Source organism: Pipistrellus kuhlii, unplaced genomic scaffold, assembly GCF_014108245.1.
Source record: "Pipistrellus kuhlii isolate mPipKuh1 unplaced genomic scaffold, mPipKuh1.p scaffold_m20_p_2, whole genome shotgun sequence".
In the NCBI taxonomy this organism is placed as follows: domain Eukaryota; kingdom Metazoa; phylum Chordata; class Mammalia; order Chiroptera; family Vespertilionidae; genus Pipistrellus; species Pipistrellus kuhlii.
The window spans coordinates 19197413-19216297 of NW_023425515.1; the positions used below are offsets into that span (position 1 = coordinate 19197413).

Below are 18885 nucleotides of genomic sequence, written 5' to 3' on the forward strand. Positions count from 1 at the left end.
CTGACATTCTATCCACTGAGCCAAACTGGTTAGGGCGATAAATTGAATTTTTTTTCAATGCCATCCAATCTGAGGTCTGACTTTATTAGGAGAGAAGAGCAGCCTCCTCTTCCAACCTTGTCAGTAGGAACAAACTTCCCTCCAATGGAATTGCCAATAGAGCCTCTATGGACTATTGGGCAGATTGTGCACTTCACAACTCCAGGGGGCATCCCTCCTGGCAAGGACCTGTGGTACAGTTCACATTCTGTGTGACCATATGCTGAGTTCCTGACTGACACCTTCTATCTGGCTTTTCTCTGATAGAGACACTGTCTCTTTGCTGCAGTTAGAGTTGTTTTACTCACCAGTGCCTACAGAATTTTCAGGGTAATCTTCATTTCAAAGAGACAGTCACCTGGTTTTGCAAGCACTGTATTTGTCAAGCCAAGTGTCCTGGTTTCAGGTTTAGAAAATAGGTCATTGGAGCTATCTTTTATTGGCCGAGGTTGCCTAGATTTTGCCATTTCATTTTTATTGAGGAAAACATAGGGGAGAAATGCAATCTCATGGCTTGCTAGAAAATCAAAACATTTAAGATGTTAATGTTTTTAAAAGTTTTCTTTCCATTAATTTAAAGTATAGCTCTGAAGATGGATCCTATATACTGGTACACCTAAAATATAATTGATTTCTTTCTTTTATTTACAAAGTATCTTTACATATAGACTAATATGTTGAGATCAACCCACCAGCTCTACATAAATAAAGAAGGAATACTATGCATTCAACACACTTAATGGAGAAGAACCTTGGTTTTGAAGTTAGTAGAGGAATTAACTTTGTATCTCCTAACAAGGAAGGCAATGAAACAGTTGAGATGCTTTTATACTATACTAGAGACCCCATGCATAGATTTGTGCACTGGTGGGGAGCGTGGCCTGCGGGGATTGGCCTGCTGTGGGAGCACAGCTCATCCTGGTCAGCCAAGTGGCGCTCCCACTATGGGAGGGTACTAACTACCAGGGGGCAGCTCCTGCATTGAGTGTCTGCCCCTTTGTGGTCAGTATGCATCATAGCAAATGGTCAACTGGTCATTCTGCCATTCAGTCACTGGGCTTTTATTATATAGGATATCCCAGTATCTAGGATGAAATCCCAAGAATCTTTAAGCTGGAAGAAGCTGTTAGTTCATTCATTCACTCATTCAATGTATTCTTACTATTTGCTTAGCACCATATCATGCAGTTCAGCCTCCTTCATGAGGAAACTGAGGTCACAAAACTGGTTAGAGACAGGGCTGGGAACTAAGCCCAGATGTTCTACATCCAGGACTCCTTGGCCACAGTGCTTAAAAAATCTCCATAGTTACATTCAGGTGATGAAATAAGAGAGCACCTGTGTACTGCATATGATTTGCATGCAATATGTGTAATAAAGATGAAATTCAAACCCCATTGCCAGCCATTTCTTTGTTACTCTAAATGCCATAATTTAGAGAAGTTTAGCATTAGAGCTAATAACTTTAGAATTCGTTGGGGAATTTTTCAAATGCATCTGTTTCCAACCTTTTTATACTCCTTAATATTTAAGTATTTCAATCAGGTCTTTTCTCCAGTGTCGTCTTTACCGATCAAAATCCTATAAATAGCACTGACCTCTGAGAAGTGTGCCCTCATCCCTACTCTCTGAGTATCACTGCAATTTCCTCTCCAGGACCAAACTGAACAACCCAATCTCATGGTGGCTATCTTCCTCAAGGACTTGTTTTGAGGGGAACTTAAGGCATGTAGTTCACACCAATGGGGAGTTTCATTTTCTGAGATGTCTGTATTCTCTGCACAATGAAATCTCCCAACTTGCTGAAATCTGCTGAACTTGTTGACAGTTGAGGAGGTCGAGCACATGTGAGCAGAAGAGAACAGCTGCTCTTGCCAGCTGCCTTCCTCTCTGCGTAGACACAACTGCTGCTGGAGGAACCACTGCAAGACAGGAGGTTGAGGTTGCTGCAAGGAGACCCCTCCGGTATTTTTGCTGGTAAATCCGTCCATATGCCTCTGGGCCAAGGGATACTGAATTTTAGCTGAGTGACTAAGAGCAAGGATGATGAAGCCAAACTACCCAGGTTTAAATCCTGACTCTGCCACTGGCTTTTCACCTTTTTTTACATTAAGCACGTTTCTTAACCCCACTGTCTTCAGCATCCTCACCTATAAATGGGGAAGAGTTTCTTCATAGGGTTTTTGAGGTTGAAAGGAAGTGAATGTTAAAATTAATAATTCATCCACTATTGATAAAGCTCCTATTCCACTCCAGTTACCATGAACAAGATAGAAATGACTACGTCCTTCATGGAATTTAGAGTATTTTCTAACACTAGGAGCCCTGACACATTTAAAGGTTGTGAAATCAATATAATGAAGTGTGCCCAGATTTTGTTTTAAATGGAGTCAGATAGGATTTTACAAAATAAGAGTTTATAAAACATTTTTTCAGTTACATATGTTTTTATATGCATGTGTGGCCTGGATCTTGATATCAAATGGATTGCTTGAGTAGTAGTAATAAAGATAAACAGTTCAACAGCAACCTCCATACAGCACATGTGATAAGTGCAGTGAGTGTCATGGAAGCTTGGGGAGGTCACCTGACTCTACGGATAGGTATAGAGCACATGTGTCAAACACCAGACCCGCGGGCCAAATCCATCCCGCCAGGCCTTGCAATGTGGCCCGCACCACGCTGTCATCACTGCACTCCGCTGCGTTTCCATCACAATGACAGTTTATGACTGTTCAGTAAACCATTCGGCCCGCGATTTAGGCTGGATTTTAGATTTTGGCCCCTTCTCTGATTGAGTTCGACACCCCTAGTATAGAGAATCAGTGGAGCCTTCCAAGAGAAAGTGACATTTCACCTGAGACTTAAAAGATGAATAGAGATTTTTCAAAGGAAGTTGAGGGGGGGGGGGCGCAGATTCTTTAAGGGGAATGAGGAATCTTAGTTGGGGAGGGTAGATAATGAAGCTTGAGAGAGATTTGCTCATATTTGTATCTGAGAAAGGCCACTCTGACTGTTAGAGGAGAATGGGTGAAGATTGTTGGGAGACTGTTCAGTAAAAAACAAGGGGTCAAGACAAGGGGTCTAGACCAGGGTGGGGGCAGGGGTATGAAAGAGGGAAAGGACTTGGTGATTGATGGAGGAAGGTGCTGATCTGGGATGGCTCTCGCTTTACTTATGTCTCTGGTGTTTAATTTACAAAGGTTGAAGGGGACGAATCTAAGTCTGTAAGCTCCATGCCCCTAACTTGAGGAGACTTTCTGTAAACAGGAAGACAGGACATTTCAATCACTTTGCAAATCATCTCTCCAACCCGCTGGACGTATCTGTAGACTGGTTGCTGGCCTCGGAGTTGGCAGGCCTTCCTGTCCCAAAGTTCTTGGCAGGCGATGGAAAGCTGGAAACAGAATGGAGACGGGGCTAGCCAGGCACCTTGCATCAAGAGAAAAAAAGAAAGGAAGCATGGTGGTTTTTCATCTGATCCAGAATATCTGGTCAAAAAATAATTTGAAAGGACAGATCATCCAAAGATGTTCATGGTTGGCTTCAAAATGCCGTGCGTTTTGGCAGTGAGTTTACTTGCCAAATGTTTTCTGAAGGCCTTATTTTGCATTCCCCAAATACAGACCATCTGGGCAGCAAGGGGGATGAGCTGAAGCCCAGGAGGGAGACTGGGTGAATGGTTGAAGAGGTCCCAATGTCTGAAAATTGCACTGAGGCCACAAGTGTCTTTATTTTATTTTATTGATTTTTTACAGAGGAAGAGAGAGGGATAGAGAGTTAGAAACATCGATGAGAGAGAATCATCAATCAGCTGCCTCTTGCACACCCCCTACTGAGGATGTACCCAGAACCAAGGTACATGCCCTTGACCAGAATCCAATCTGGGACCTTTCAGTCTGCAGGCAGACGCTCTATCCACTGAGCCAAAGCGGTCTCAGCCACAAGTGTCTCTTATTGCCACAGTTAATCAATACTCGTCTGCCTACTTGTGTCCTGCCACCAGGCAAGAAGCTTTTTCTGACCTAAGCCTTGCCAAGTGACATAGTTACTTGAAAAGCAGCTATCTGTTTCCTGGCACACAATGCTTTCTATCCGCATCTCTGAGCACTCCTAGGTCCACCTCCATCCCACAGCAGGCAGCCAGCTGACCCAGGGCTCTGCAGCAAACCATATTTGGAGCACCAGGCAGGCTCTTGACAGATCTTACCGTAAAAGACATTCTACGTTATAACCGGCCCTGCAAAGAGCTCCAGAACACAAAGAGCTCCCTTTTCCTGTTATTCGTAAGATTGCCGTTTCCAGAAAAGTCTGAAGATTAGCTTATCTTCCCAGGCTCAGGCCTACCAAGGAGAGGAAAGAGCCTCCCTTAAGCACAGGGTCTCTACATCCAATCCCCCTTAAGACCCTGAAGAAATGGCTGCCACCCCCTACTGAAGAATCCTAAGCATGCCCCCTGGTCCTCTGCCTGGCAGCTGGGCTGTGCCACCAGCCAGGGCACTGGAGATAATTAGCAGCAGGACCACATCTGGAAGTTTAAGGAAACTGGTTTTCCTCAACCCATTGTAACATTAAATGCTGTTTCTCTTTTTAACTCCCACCCCGTGAAATTGTAAGATATTTAAATTTTAATGTTGATTTGTATGTCCGTGTACACTGCTGATTTGTATGTACATGGTGATTTCTATGTCCGTATACACGGTGGAAAGGATCTCCCCTTCATCTATAATAATTGAAAACCCCAGCATAGGGTTGGTTCTTGGAGTCAGTTCCCTAAAAAAACTGGAAGAAGCAAACCATACAGTGTGCCAAAAGCATGTCACTGGATGTCCTCTTCTTCCCCTCCTTGTTTGGAGGTGGCCAAAGGGGGCTTTGGAGGCACTCGAACAGATTCTCCACCTCCGTGCCAGGTATCAGTCCCACTCACACTGCCGCCTCTGTTCCCCATACACACACCTCCCTGAGGTCGTCCTCCTCACTCAGCCTGCAGCCCGGAGGGAAGGAAACGGAGCTGAAGCAACAGGTCCCACCCACAGCCTGAACTTGGGAGGGGAGATGGCTGGGAGACTGGAGGAGCCTGGCGGCGGAGAGGAAGCGTGTGGGAAGGTGGGAGGGAAATGATGGTGCCTGACCGCTGCTCACACGACACCCGGGCTCCCGCATGGGCTTGTGTTTGTGCGCGCATGGGGGAGGGATGTCCTTGGGGAGGGGAGGGAGGAGGGAGGGATCCCTCGGGGACTTCCGTGTGGGTTAGGAAGCGTGGAGCCCGCGCTTTGGGGGGGTCTCCGGAGGCTTAGGCGGGGGGGTGATCGGCCCCCACAGAGAGAGCTTGGGACGCGCCCAGGAAATGCGGGAGCGTCTGGGGGTTACAATGCACCACCCTTTCCAGGGCGCCGCCCCTTCTCCTGGGCCGGGTCTGCGCCCCTAGGTCCCCGCGACCCCCTTCCTTCGGTTTTTCCCCGGCCTCTTCGACCCCATCCCCGCCCGGCTTCCCGAAAGCCGGCGAGCGGACCGCGCGCCCCGCCCGGCATCCTCTGGGCATGCTCGGTCGGCGGGACCGGCTCGCCGGCGGGAGGGCGCGTCCTTCCTCCCCGGGCGGCGGCGCCCGCGCCTGCGGGGACTGCGGCCGCGCCCGCCCGCACACCTTAGGGGGCGCCCGGGTGGGAGCCGCCCGGCCAAGCGCCCACCTACTCCCCAGAGCCTTCCGGCGGGCGGAGGAGGAGCCAGCCGGGGAGGCGGGGAGGTGCGGAGGCGGGAGTCGGAGCTCCGAGCAGCCCGCGGCTCCTTAGAAAGTAGCCGGGCTCCCCGCCGCCCACCGGGGCGGGGCGGGGCGGGGCGGGGCGGGGCGGGGCCCGGCGGGAGGCGGCCTCCGCCCGCAGAGCGAGGTGCGAATTTAGTATCCGCCCACCTCCTTCCCCGTCCCCGCCCGCCGGGAATTAGAATTCTCCCGGAAAGTGTCTGCTTCCCCGAGAATCCTCCTCGGGGCGGGCGGGGTGCCGGGCGGGCGCAAAATGGTTAACGCCGAGTCCCCGCGCGCCCCGCGGCTCCTCTTCGGGAAAGTGTGCGCGCCGGCGGCCGGGCACCCCCTTTGCTGATCTGAGGATCAGTTTGCCCGGAGGAAAGTCTGGTGGTGCCAGGGGGGAGGGATGCCTCAGGCTGGTGCCGACTCCCGCCCCCAGGCCTCCGGCGGGGCCCCGCACCTCCCGCCCGAAGGGCGCAGCAGCGCGCGGGGCCCGGGTGCCGGCGGCGGCGGCGGCGGCGGCGGCGGCGGGCGGCGGGCGGCCGGAGCGCGCTCGGCCGGGCGGCAGCTCACTCTCTCTGCCTCCTCCTCCCCCCAGGATTACCGAGAGGATGGGATGGATCTAGGCAGTGACGCCGGCAGCAGCAGCAGCAGCGGCGGCGGCAGCAGCAGCAGCAGCAGCAGCCGCGCCAGTTCGCAGTCCAACTCCGCCAAAGTGACCCCGTGCTCCGAGTGCAAATCCTCGTCGTCGCCGGGGGGCAGCCTGGACTTGGAGTCTGCCCTGGAGGACTATGAGGAGCCCTTCCCGGGGTACCACAAGAAGGTGATTGATGAGTGGGCGCCGGAGGAGGAGGACGGGGAGGAGGAGGAGGAGGAGGAGGAAGAGGAGGACGAACGCGACGGACGAGGCTACGGGGATGACCGCTGTCCCGCCCGGGAACCACCGGGGGACGTGAGCGCCAGGACCCGCAGCTGCAGCGGCGGCAAAGGAGCCACCACCGCCATGCCGCCCCCCCTGCCCAACGGCAACCTCCACCCGCACGACCCCCAGGACCTCAGGCACAATGGCAACACCGTGGTGCTGCCCGGCTGGCCCGGCGGGGCTCGCGTCCCCCGCCGGGCGGTGCAGAAGCCCCAGCTGGCGGGGGGCCTGCGCGGCCGGGGCCCCGCGGTGTCGGGGGGCCTCTACCTGCAGCCCACGGACAGCGGGACGTGCGCCCCGGAGGAGCCCCCGATGCCCCCGATGGACTGGGAGGCGCTGGAGAAGCATCTGGCCGGCCTGCAGTTCCGGGAGCAGGAGGTGCGGAGCCAGGGCCCCGGGAGGACCAACTCCACCTCAGTAAGTTGGCCGGGGTGCGTTGCCCACGCGCCCGCGCGCGCACCCGCGGACACATCCCCGCACGCGCCCTCCGGCTGCCAGCCTGCGGCCCCATTCATCCTTCCCCGGGGCTGGGGGGCCGGGAGGGAGAGCCTGCTCTCCCCCCCCCCCCCCCGCTCCCCTGGGGTACGGTGCTAGGGCTCCGTCTGCGAGCTGTTTGGGTTTGCTGGCTGGGCGGAGTGGAGGAGGGAGGGAGGGGCGGCCAGCGGAGAGCAGCGGAAAGTCGGGGTTAGTGGAACCGGCGGCGGCGACTCATTTTAATGGAATGACTTAGGGAGAGACGAGGTTGTGAGTCACTTGTCTGAAAATAGATCCGGGGAGATTGGGGCCCCGCAGCCCGGGTGCCTGCGGGGGACATTTGACGTCGTTAATAGTCAGGGCTGTGTCACCCGTGGCGGGTCTCCCTGCGCGGCGACTGAGGATGTCTCTCGCCCACGGACAGGCTGCCCCTGGGCTCACGCACACCCTCGCCTGCCCACGCCTGTCTCTGGTCTGGCGGCGCGGCCGGTTCCATCTCGCGTTTAAGCGGATGCTCCAGTGTTTGAAAGGGTGGGCTGCCCTCCTGCTCTAAGCCTCTTCCTTTCAGAAGCCCGGCCTATTGTGGACCTGGAGAGCCGGGTGAACTGATCTGCTTCTAGGGTGCGGGAGGAGGTGTTTTGAGCCTCCGCTTCCTGACTCCGCGATGCATTCTCCTTGCTTTAATAAGGAACCTCTTGCACTTCCTCACTGGGGGTCACTTGCCTCCAAGCTGGAAATCCAGAGGGAGGGGTGCTGGAGTGGGGCAGAGGGATAAGAGGGAGGGAGGGGGGGAGGAAGGGAAGGAGGGAAGAAGGGGGGAGGGAGGGAGGGAGGGAGGGCTGGCGAGCCAGGAGGGTTGCATCTGTAAGGAGCTCTGACAGGTTTGGACTTGTCTCCACATCTTCTGTGCCCCCAGAGGAGAGCAGATACATGACGTGGAAGAAAGCAATCATGAATGTGGCTCCCCTATCCATCACCGCTCGCAGATGCAGCAACAGTTGTAATTTGAGATCATTAATGATGTCCCTAAGTGGGGCTGAAGGGCACCGCGGAAATGAGCTGCGTGCGTTCTCTGTGCGTGGTGGCGGCAGCTGTGTGGCGGTGTGGGGAAAGGGCCGGCTTGCAGGTGTAATTTTCCGGCTCCAGGGCCCTGGGGCTACTGGAAATTGGGTGCATGCACTTGTGACTTCAGGGGTGAGGATGGTAACCGCGTTTCGCGGGGAAATTGGCACAGTTTCCATCAGAGAGAGCCCTTGGCTGACAGAGCCCACTGGTTAGCGTCCCTGGAGAAATTACCTATTAAATTAACACACTCGTTTTAATCCCAGGTTTACCCCTGGCCACGAGCAGATGGGGAATCTTTCTATTACAGCCAGTGTAGCTCCCTGTACCTTGCAATAGGAAACAACCTTTTCCTGCTTAGTGCTTGAGAAAAACAAACAAACACCTCATTAAGCTCTCTGGACATAAACAATGACTTGAAGATAAGTAAGTTTTCTTTAGTATTGTGTGACATTTTTATATCCAGGAAAATGTGATAACCGGGTATACATGTGAAGTTAGGATTTGATGGTGCCAATGAGCTCCGTTATTAAAAAGTTATTAGACAACATGTTATGGAGCACCCCTTGCGTGATGTACTGAATTTGAAGTATGATCATCTCAGTGCTACAGTCACACATCTGTCCTCGTGGAGCTGGGATTGTGGTGAGGGAAGGCAGCCAGTCCTCTGGGCACGTACAGTTTAATGGCTTGCTGACAGCTTCCCCTCTGCCAACACACACACACACACACACACACACACACACACACACACACCTCTTGGTTTTGTGTAGACTTTGTGAATCTTTCCTTCTTGGGCAATCTTGCAAGCCAAAGCTTATGTCCTCACCTAGGGAACAGTTTGCATATTGGGGTTCCTCTCCTTACCCCACTCCACTCCCCAATCCTCCTGAAAAATGTCCCTTCTAGGCTTTTTCTCCACAAGTCACAGAGAAATTTGGGTTCCATTGCTTTCAAGCGAGTATGGGTACAGAAATAAGGGGAAGGGGAGGTTGTTCAGTATTAAAATTTTCCATGTTTTTGTTTGTCTTTGAACCAAATTACTAGCTAATGTTAGTTTAGCATAGTGTCTTTCAAAGTATGAATTACCTTTGAAATCACCTTATCAGTTAAGGGAAATGAAATGCAATAGAATGTATGACAATGCCTTGCCCGTGGTTAGCTTGGCTTTTTAAAACTTTCGTTTCATTTTTATGTATACACTGGGTCACAGTGTAGGATTTCTTTCTTACTATCTATCAATATCATAACACTGATTTATTTATTTATTTATTATCTTTTTTAAATATATATTTATTGATTTTTCACAGAGAGGAAGAGAGAGGGACAGAGAGCTAAAAACATCGATGAGAGAGAATCATCCATCAGCTGCCTCTTGCACACTGCCTGTCGGGGATATGCCCACAACCAAGGGCATCGAACCCAGGACCTTTCAGTCCGCAGGCCGACACTCTATCCATTGAGCCAAACCGGTCCCGGCATAATACTGATTTAAATCCTGTTTACTTCTGCCTGGAAGGAGTGGGAAAATTTATAACCACTAGGATGGAAACTTAGAAATAATGAGGGAGTCAGGTAGAAGAGAAAGCCCATCTTGAAGGGGTTGTTCTAATAAGTGATATGTTAGCTACTCTTTAGAGAGTTGTGTGTAAATGGGATTTCTCTGTGTTACTGGGCGGAGGGGGTACATGAGAGAGAGTGTAGGTTTCTTTTCACCTGAGAAGAGAACCACATACGCTTAGTGCCCATTCTTCTTTGGAATCATCAGGTGGCTGGTTCCTTCTCATCATTCCTGTCTCTGTTCAACTCTGACCTTCTCAGTGCTGCTGTCCCTGACCAAACTCCCTAGCAGAAGGCACTCCACCCCCGCCGCACTCAGGCACGCCTGGTGTATTTTCTTAGAGCTTAGCTCTACCTGACATTACCTTATCTAGTTCTTCATTTTTAGTCTCTCTGGAGTCCGTTGGAATGCTTGCCAGTCTGTGACAGTGCCTGGGATATAGTATGCTCTAAAATAGGGGTGTCGAACTCAATCAGAGAAGGGGCCAAAATCTAAAATCCAGCCTAAATCTCGGGCCAAATGGTTTACTGAACAGTCATAAACTGTCATTGTGATGGAAACGCAGCGGAGTGCAGTGATGACAGCGCGGTGCGGGCCACATTGCAAGGCCTGGCGGGACGGATTTGGCCCGCGGGCCTTGTGTTTGACACATGTGCTCTAAAAGATCCGTGAATGAATGAAGGAAGGAAGGACTTACCAGTATATGACCCACACACCACAGAGCTAAACCACCCCTCCCTCTCATTTTACATTTGAGAAAACTGAGGCCCTTGGAGAAATCTCTAAATGACTCAGGTGTGTAAATGCTCAAGCTCAACCACCACGCAGTTAAAGAGTAAAGAAGGTTATGCGGTGTTGGTGCTTTTGATGTCAGACTTAGAGCAGAGAGGCGAGTTTACTATAAGGGCTCCCAAATGGTTATATTCATCCTAAATTCTCCTCTCCCTGCCTGCTCTGACCCTGGTGGACTGGCTTGGATAACCCTGAGGGAGAACAGGAGTTTCTCTTACTCCTGCTTTTCCAGGGCCTCAGTTTGTCACAGTATCACTCCCTGCTAACTCAAGGGGCTTCTGCACACATCACCAAGAGCTGTGGGGGTGCCCAGTGCCTCGGTGGACTGCTTTTCTTAAATGGAGTACAGTTTCTTCTCTCTCTCATTGACCTTTCCATGCCGTTTTCTCTCTTTCAGGGTCTGTGGTCCTCCAATGTTTAAGCTGTTCTGTCTCTGGAAACTCACATTTTTCTCCAATTTCTCTCTCCTTTGGATTCTTCTTCTTTTCAAATAGCTCTGACATATAATCAAGTGCACATATTTGAAGTGTACAATCTGATGTGTTTTGACATATATGTACACCTGTGAAACCATCATTAAAGTCAAGATAATGAACATATTTCTCACCTCCAAAAGTATCATTGTGCCCCTTTGTAATTCCCCCAGTCCTGTCTCTGGCAGCCACTGATCTCATTTCTATCACTATAGATTAGCTTGCATTTTCTAAAGTGAACATAAGTGGAATCATATGATACTCAGTTTTCGTTGGGCTTCTTTCACTCAGCATATAATTGTTCTGTGATTCATCCGTATTACTGTGTATGTTTGTAGCTCACTGCTTTTTGTTGGTAGGTGGTGCTCCGTTTTATGGACATAGCTTATTCCTCTGTTGATGGGCATTTGAGTTGTTTCTAGTTTTTGTCTGTTACCAGTAAAAGTGCTTTGAACATTCTCGTACAAGTCTTTGTAGAGACATAGTGTTTCATTTCTCGTGGGTAAACACCTGGGAGTAGAATGGCTGGGTCGTATGGTAGGTGTGGATCTAACTGTTTAAGAAGTTGCCTGTTTTTCAAAGAAGTTGCACCATTTTACGTTGCCATCGCCATGATTCTGAACACAGTCATTCTAACCTTGGCTTTCTCTCCCCCTGGTTGCTGTATTCCATCTGGGTCCTTGGGCCCTGCAGGACATCGTTTTTCCGGTGACTGGGGTGACTGCCACTCTGTCTCTTAAAACTTAAGGAGCAAGCACCTGGCCCACATCTTACACCTATTGTTCAAAAAGTAAAGGACTCACTTTTAAATTCGGGAAGAATTCTAGTTGTAGCCCAGACCGACCGATGCGTTTTAATTCCAGTTTTATTATATTTTAGTGCCAGCGACAGGTGCATTTCCCCCTATTTAACGAGAAGATAAGAAAAAAATTTAATCGACATGTTAATTGAAAGCAAATTCTCCTGATGAAGTTATTTCCAAAGTACTCGAAAATAATTTGTCTTTTTATTTGTTTGTACCATTAACTAGTAGCAAACTTTACATTACCTACATTTCTTCCTAGAAAGATACTAATTACAGGTTATTTTCAGTGTATTATTCTATGAAATTACAGCCCAGGTCCTCCTTCCCCGTCAATGACATCACTAAAGAAGCTTGAATGGCTAAGTATTTGTTTCCACAGTTACTTGGACTATATTTAAATTACAGGAGTTCCTGTTTTTATAGACTGAGTTAAGAGGCCTTTATTACTTCTACAAAATATAGTAAAGTTTATAACTTTAATAAGTGATGTGATTCTGCAGCCTTCTGTGTGGTGTGCAGTTAACACTTTATTTCTGTTGGCTAGAGAGCATTAAGTGACTGGTAAAGTCATTCTGGTTTTTTTAACCCTGACCAGAAATTACCAGGGCTAAGGATATCGTGTTCTTGGACCTGTTTCCTTGAAATGTTGAGTGCCACCTTTGCCTGCTTTTCTAATTTATGTTGCTTTTTGTTTAAGAGCCACCAAGGCTGCTTTCTCCATTCGCATATACTCAAGACTTTAAAGAAATGTGATTGGGTTTAAAAAGTAGGTTGCAGGTAAACCACAGTTCTGGGACTGTTGTGTGTATTGAAGCTACCATCAGATGATTCACTCTATGGTGGAACAGCCTTTGGAAATGTTGGAGTTAGAGTCAATGAAATCTTTGCCTACCAATTGGTGTACACGTAGTGGTCCTTTAAAACATCTTAAGGAAAGTTTTCAGGGTGCATATCTGAAACATGAATGTAGATATTCTCATCACATATTCTCTGAGCCCTTTGAACATCTCACCACTGACATCCTTCACCTTCCTCCATGCTTTCTGGCTCTGCGTGTATTTGTAACTTCCGGGCCTTTGACATGGCATGCCTTCTTCACTCTGGGGAATTCCCAGCATGAGCTCTTTGCTAAGTTGAAGGTCCAGAAGGTCGAGGCGTTGCTGATATTGTCCACCACAGCACCCACCATTTGCTGCTCCAGGGCCTGTTCTGATTCAGGGGAGAGCTGTATCTGATCATCGCAGCCTGAACAACCTCTTCTGAACTTGTGTTCCACCGTGTACCACTTCCTCATACTTAGGTTTTTAAAGGGCTTCCTAGTTTTGAGTATTTTCATGTTCATTAGCACCTTTGCTCCTCATGATATCTGGAATTTGAACAAAGCGTTTCCATTTTAGAGATGAGAAAACCGAGGCCCAGTGAGGTTCAGGGATTTGCTGGAAGTCTCATGCCTGGCAAGACTTAGGCTAAACCTGTCAACTTCTGGCTCTGGTTCCAGGCTCTTTTAGTGGCATTGTCTTATATTCTTGGCCTCTTATCTACCCTCTTCTCTATAAAGACATATACACTATAGGCTCAGTTATTCAATAAGGAATAGACATCTGATGAATACCTGGTTGGTTAACTTATTTTGTAACACCCTTTAATTTTAAACTTTACTAGAAACTGCTACACTCTGAAATTTCTTATTAGTGCTAATAATAGTAATTCTAGGTCCTTTCTTCAAAGCGCATCTGTAACATTACATTTGCATTTTAAAACAGAAAATTGTTTTTGCTCCCAGACCTTTGCCCCTGAAAACATGAATGGTTTTGTTTTCTTAGATTTGAAATTCAGTCCTAAGTATTTTAACAAAAAGGGCTTTTGCAAATGCTTTTTCTTTAGCTGCTTTATTCCCCTTGAGCTGTTAGACAGATACTGCTTTATGGCGTGTTATACTGCCAGTGGCTGGGAGATGATGATTTTGCACACAACTTCTGTAGAAATTCAAGAGTTAGTTATGAAATTGAGCATTTTAGTAGCAAAGTAATAAGACTTTAAAGCTAGGAAGGATCTGAGAGATCATCTCATCCAACCCTCCCCACCATCTTCAAAGGAGGAAAACAGGTCTGTGAAGATTAAACTTCACCCAACTTTCTCAGTCTAGGCCTGACCAGCCTCATGTCCTTGGGCTCATTATTCCCATTTTTCATGAGCTTGCCCCTCTTCAGCTAATGCCGCATTTCTTAAAAATAAGTGTTTCAAAACTTAATTGGTAGGACAGACCCAGTCTCATTTAAGATTTTCCAATGTAGACATGCCTTCTAATGTTCATTACTTGGTAGGACAGTATTCAATGTGTTGTTTCTTGTTTGCTTTTTTAAACGCATGCTGTCCGACATTTATAAACTTGCTCTCTCCCATTCAGACTTCGACCCATCACCACGTGTATTTCCATCAACACAACAGTGCTCTCCCTGGGATGGCAGATTTCCCTCCCGTCTTTGCTCTTTTCCCATGGGTAGCAACTTCTCCTGGCTGTCCATCCTGCTTTCTAACTCTGGGCAACACATAGGCCTCTCCTGACATGGGGCCAAGAAATGACCAGTGACTGGCTCCTGAGAACTTTGCAAGGAGCTACCTGGATTGAAGGAGGCAGAGAAGGCAGCAGGGAGGTTTCAGGTACCTCCCTGCCCATCACTTTACAAAATCTGTCAATTGACTGTCAGGGCCATGCGGGGGTGCTGGATTCAGAAAGACAGAGGAGAAAAGATCTCCGTGTTGTTCACCCTGAAGTGGAAACTCTATCTAGACAGAATTGCAAGTGAATGTTGTATGATAAACCCCCCCCCGCCCCCCCCAAGGGAAGCTAACAAAACCAATAAGACTAGAAAGATGAGAAAGGTATTTGTGGAGTTCAGAAACTGCCCAGACAACAGTCTCCATCAGAACCCCTGGCTTCATTAGTATCTGGGGGAGAACAAGGAACAGAAAATGGGCATCAGGAAAGGGTGATGCTTTGCGTTTTTATGTTCCCTGAGTGATATTTCTGAGTTTTCCAGCTGAATCTGCAGAGGTAGGTCATCGCTAGTTCTTCTGGTCACGCCCAGGACAGCTGTAGTTATCACTTTCCTCATCAGATCTGTGAGGGCCCTTATTGTTCCATATGCACTTCGCTTGTTTCCTTTGTTTTGTTTCAGGCTACTTTTATGACTAATGTTGTTATTTCCCTTAAAGATTTGCTAAATAATTATGTCAAGCATGTTCTGTCATCACCTTTATCACTTGCGTTTCTCTGTTTTCATTCATGCATAAACTCAACCTAATTCTCTTTTCGCCACCAGACCTATTTTTCAGTATCTGTTGTGTGATTTTAGGCTATTCCCATTTTTTCCTACTTCTGTAGCATTTTCTATATAACTCAAAAGGTGGTGGTTTAGGCGAGGGATTTCCCAGGTGATAGGAATGAACTTGACTAGTGTTTGTTCGGCCCCAGGATGATGCTCTCCAAAAGTACTCATACAATATTTTTAGTTCCGTCTAACTGACGTGAAGTTGCATTAAAGCAAAGCTTACTGGAAGCTGAAAGAGTGATCTGTTTTCTTTAGTCTGGTTTGTATATCTGACTTCCTAATAATTGCCACTTGTATCTGTTCATTTTACAGATACCCCTACAACTCCCCCCAAATATTTTATATTTATTTGTAGTTGAATGTTCTTTTGTTGGTCTATCCATCATCGGCAATATCATGTTCTTTTTTTCCCCTCTTCCATTTCATAGTCTCTCCTTAGTATTTATGGTTCATGAAAGTGATTGTGAATCTTTCTTCCTTGGAATATTCGCATAGTATACCGAAAAAAGAAAAAGCTTTCATTTTTTATGGGTTACACAAAGCAATGCATTAGTGGGCAGCTGATTTCTACAAATTCATCAATTCCAGAGGGTTTTATTGTCCATGTCCTAATAGAGATGATTGATCCTTCAGAACTCTTCCTTGTAGAAATACATGTCTGAGTTATTCATGGACTTGTGTTTTTTTTTTTAAAGTCTTACTAAAAGCTTCTAATAAGAAAGTGTGTGCGGGTTGGGCTTTTGCAGGCAATGCTCCGTTTGGCAGGTGGAGGGGCTGGTTTTTAGGGTGTGTGAGGGAGGGCAGCGGACAGAGCACAGCCCCACAGCCCCTCAACCCCTCAGCCCCACAGCCCCACAGCCCCACAGCCAGGCCTCCAAGCCATCCATTGTCTATCAGCACCTCCCCTGGCCCAAGCCCACTGACCCTGTTGTTAGCCGCTCAGAAGCACACACCCATTGTGTCCTCCTCTAGGATACCCCCGGCTGTGTTCCTCAGCCTGTCTCAGTTTCCCCTTCTACTCCTATGCAGGTTTACCTGTGTGCACAGAGAACCAATTCAAAGTCTGTAAGAAAGTGACTCATTGGTACGGGGTATCTCTAGTGGCGAAGGCTCCTCGCCTGGCTGCCTCAGGGACCCTGTGGAGAGAGAGGGAGGGAGGGAAGAAAAAGGAGCGAGAGAGAGAGAGAGAGAGAGAGAGAGAGAGAGAGAGAGAGAGACAGACAGACAGAAAACATACTAAGGACAGGTAGCTGGCTGTGACCAGGGTCCACTTGATCACAAGCAGGTTGTGGGCATGCCCAGAGCTAAACAACAGGTAAGTTGTGGCACAGCTTGTTACCTAGTGTAACTTGATTCTTGCTTCCTTCTTGGTTTGCCATATAGGGAAAGAACTCTGCTGTCTAAAACCGTTTAAAGAGAATGAGGTAATTTCCTCATCATTCCTAAGATCTCCAGCCGTGTTATAAATTTAGATCTGAGGTTAGAGCATTAAAACGTAAAAACAAAACCAAAAAAGCTACTGTGTTATGAAATGCTATAACATTTTTAAGGTCAAGGCCATCAGCAAAGTAGCTTGTGGCCCCTATTCCCCTCCAGAAAAAGATTAGAATTAAACTTATTTCCAAAATAAGAAGGGCCTGGCCCCGTGGGAACCTGGCACAGTGTCTCAGAAAAGAACTCAAAGGCTAGTCTCCACTCCTATAAAAAGAACATGTTTCCAAATAGTTTCAAAACCAATTGAGCCTTCTGTTTTTCTCCTCATGGCACCAGGACCTACAAATTTAGATCTGAGGTTAGAGCATTAAGACGTAAAAAATTACGTATGAAAATTACAATTTTTTCCTTTGTGAATGTCACACGATTTGGGGTCCGTTTTGACATTGTATTAGTCTTAAGTGCTCTGTCCTTTTTATTTCCACTCTAAAATTGGTTCTGTAAGGAGTAAGAGAGAAGACCACTGGGGTTTTATTTTTGAATACTTAAATTATGTAACCAGTGATCTCCTGGTTAGAGTACTAGTTACCCACAGTCTGACCCAAATAGCCCTTCAAGTAAGATCTCCTTCTATTGTAGAAGAACAACGTTAGGCTGCAGCAATTTGAAAACTTTCTGAATACCTACTCTACTGTGGTATGGTGGTTTCAGAATTAGAATTATTGTTCTTGGGTTTCATTTGGAAATGCTCAGCAAAGTAAATACACCATTGTTTTGCTTGTACTAACACATGAGTAAGACCCCAGGGCACTGGAAGTATGATTAAAGCTCTCTTTTACTGATAAACAATGACCCTGGGAGTCAGAATATTAGAGCTGGAATTGTGATAAGGATGGCAAAGCCAGGTGCATGCAGAGGCCACCTAGGTAACCAATGAGAGCAGTGAGCCCAGTGGGAGGAAGACTGTGGGGACCTGGAGGGTCCCAGGGATGAAGGGATGTTTTTCTATCCCGCCATATTTGAATATCATCTCAGCCCTCTGATGTGTCAGGAGAAGCCCAAGACCCAGGCTCGGATCTGACGAGAAATATGTTCAGGATGAAATTTTGGCAAGTAACTTGAAAGAAACACATACTTTTAGGGGGCTAACAAACAGATCTGTGATTGCAAAATATGGCCTCTGGGTTCCCAGTTTCTCATCCCACACCCAACCCAATCTACTCATTTTTCAGAGGAGAACACTGAGACCCAACGAGGTTAAATGACTTCGTTGAAGTGGGGGTGAGGGGAGGTGGAGGCAAGTGGGGGTGGCTTGCAGAGAGTCTGGTGAGATTTAGAAATGAGAGATGTTGGGGAAGGAAACTCCTGAAGTAGTGTTCATATACATCTCCTGACACCAGAGTAATGTTAACATTAAAAAAACAAACAAACATTGAAACCTGTAAAGAATTTTTGTCAGTTTATTTGAGCTGGGAAGTAGAACCTCAACGAATTGAGATAATGCTCCAGAGAATGGCTGGTTACATTTGTATTTATACATTGCAATCAAAGGAGGGACATAGGTGGATTACATGAAATTCATTGGTGATGGATTAAGGAAGCAGGAGAAAGCAAAGGAGGGGAAACCCCTGGGATTGGATAAAAAGTAAAATGATGGATACATACTTAGGTGAGTACAGGAACAATTAACATGATAATGAAGGTTGTGCCCCCAGGGGCTCCAGAAAAAGGGAAGTTACAAATTACCCAGACATCTCACAGATATGTTATCTTAGATGCAAAAAAAGGCAAATGAACTCAATGAAGATCTAAGCTGATCTTTGTCAGGGAAAATATCAGCGTAGGACCTGACTGCCCACTATAACCTATTTGCAGTTAAATATTTAATTTTCAGACCATCTTGAGTGTTTTTTTTTAGGTCTCTGAGTTTGCAAGACTTCCATGCTGGCCTCCCCTGAGCTTGTCAGGTTAGCAAGTGACTCCTTTCTTCCACAGTAGCTTCCTCTTTCCTTTCAGGAGCTTAAAATAATTTGAAACAATAACATCCAGGGGGAAAAGTAAGCATTACTTTATACAACATGCTCTTATTTCACTTAATTCTTATTTACATCCCATTTCTCTGAATTAATTTGTCTCATCTTCAAAGCAGTTCAAAAACTGAGTTGTTATTTGGATTCAAAGAAATGTCTCAACACTTGTTTTTCATTACTTATGAATAATGAAAAGAAACTGGTTTCTTAATCATAAATAC

At 47.4% G+C, this 18885-nt stretch overlaps 1 protein-coding gene across 4 annotated transcripts in view; it reads left to right on the forward strand.

Moving 5' to 3' along the window:
• Positions 1–6009: 6009 nt before the first annotated feature.
• SCHIP1 (schwannomin interacting protein 1) overlaps positions 6010–18885 on the forward strand; it is a 116370-nt gene continuing 103494 nt past the window's right edge. The window contains exons 1-2 of one of the 4 annotated variants that reach the window (XM_036444577.2): positions 6010–6141; positions 6378–7118. In XM_036444577.2, coding sequence (XP_036300470.1) covers positions 6396–7118 — 723 coding nt within the window. In that variant the 5' untranslated portion in view covers positions 6010–6141; positions 6378–6395. Of the gene's footprint in view, positions 7119–18885 lie in introns of all 4 variants that reach the window. The other 3 variants (XM_045583640.1, XM_036444576.2, XM_036444579.2) reach the window with 3 other exon arrangements.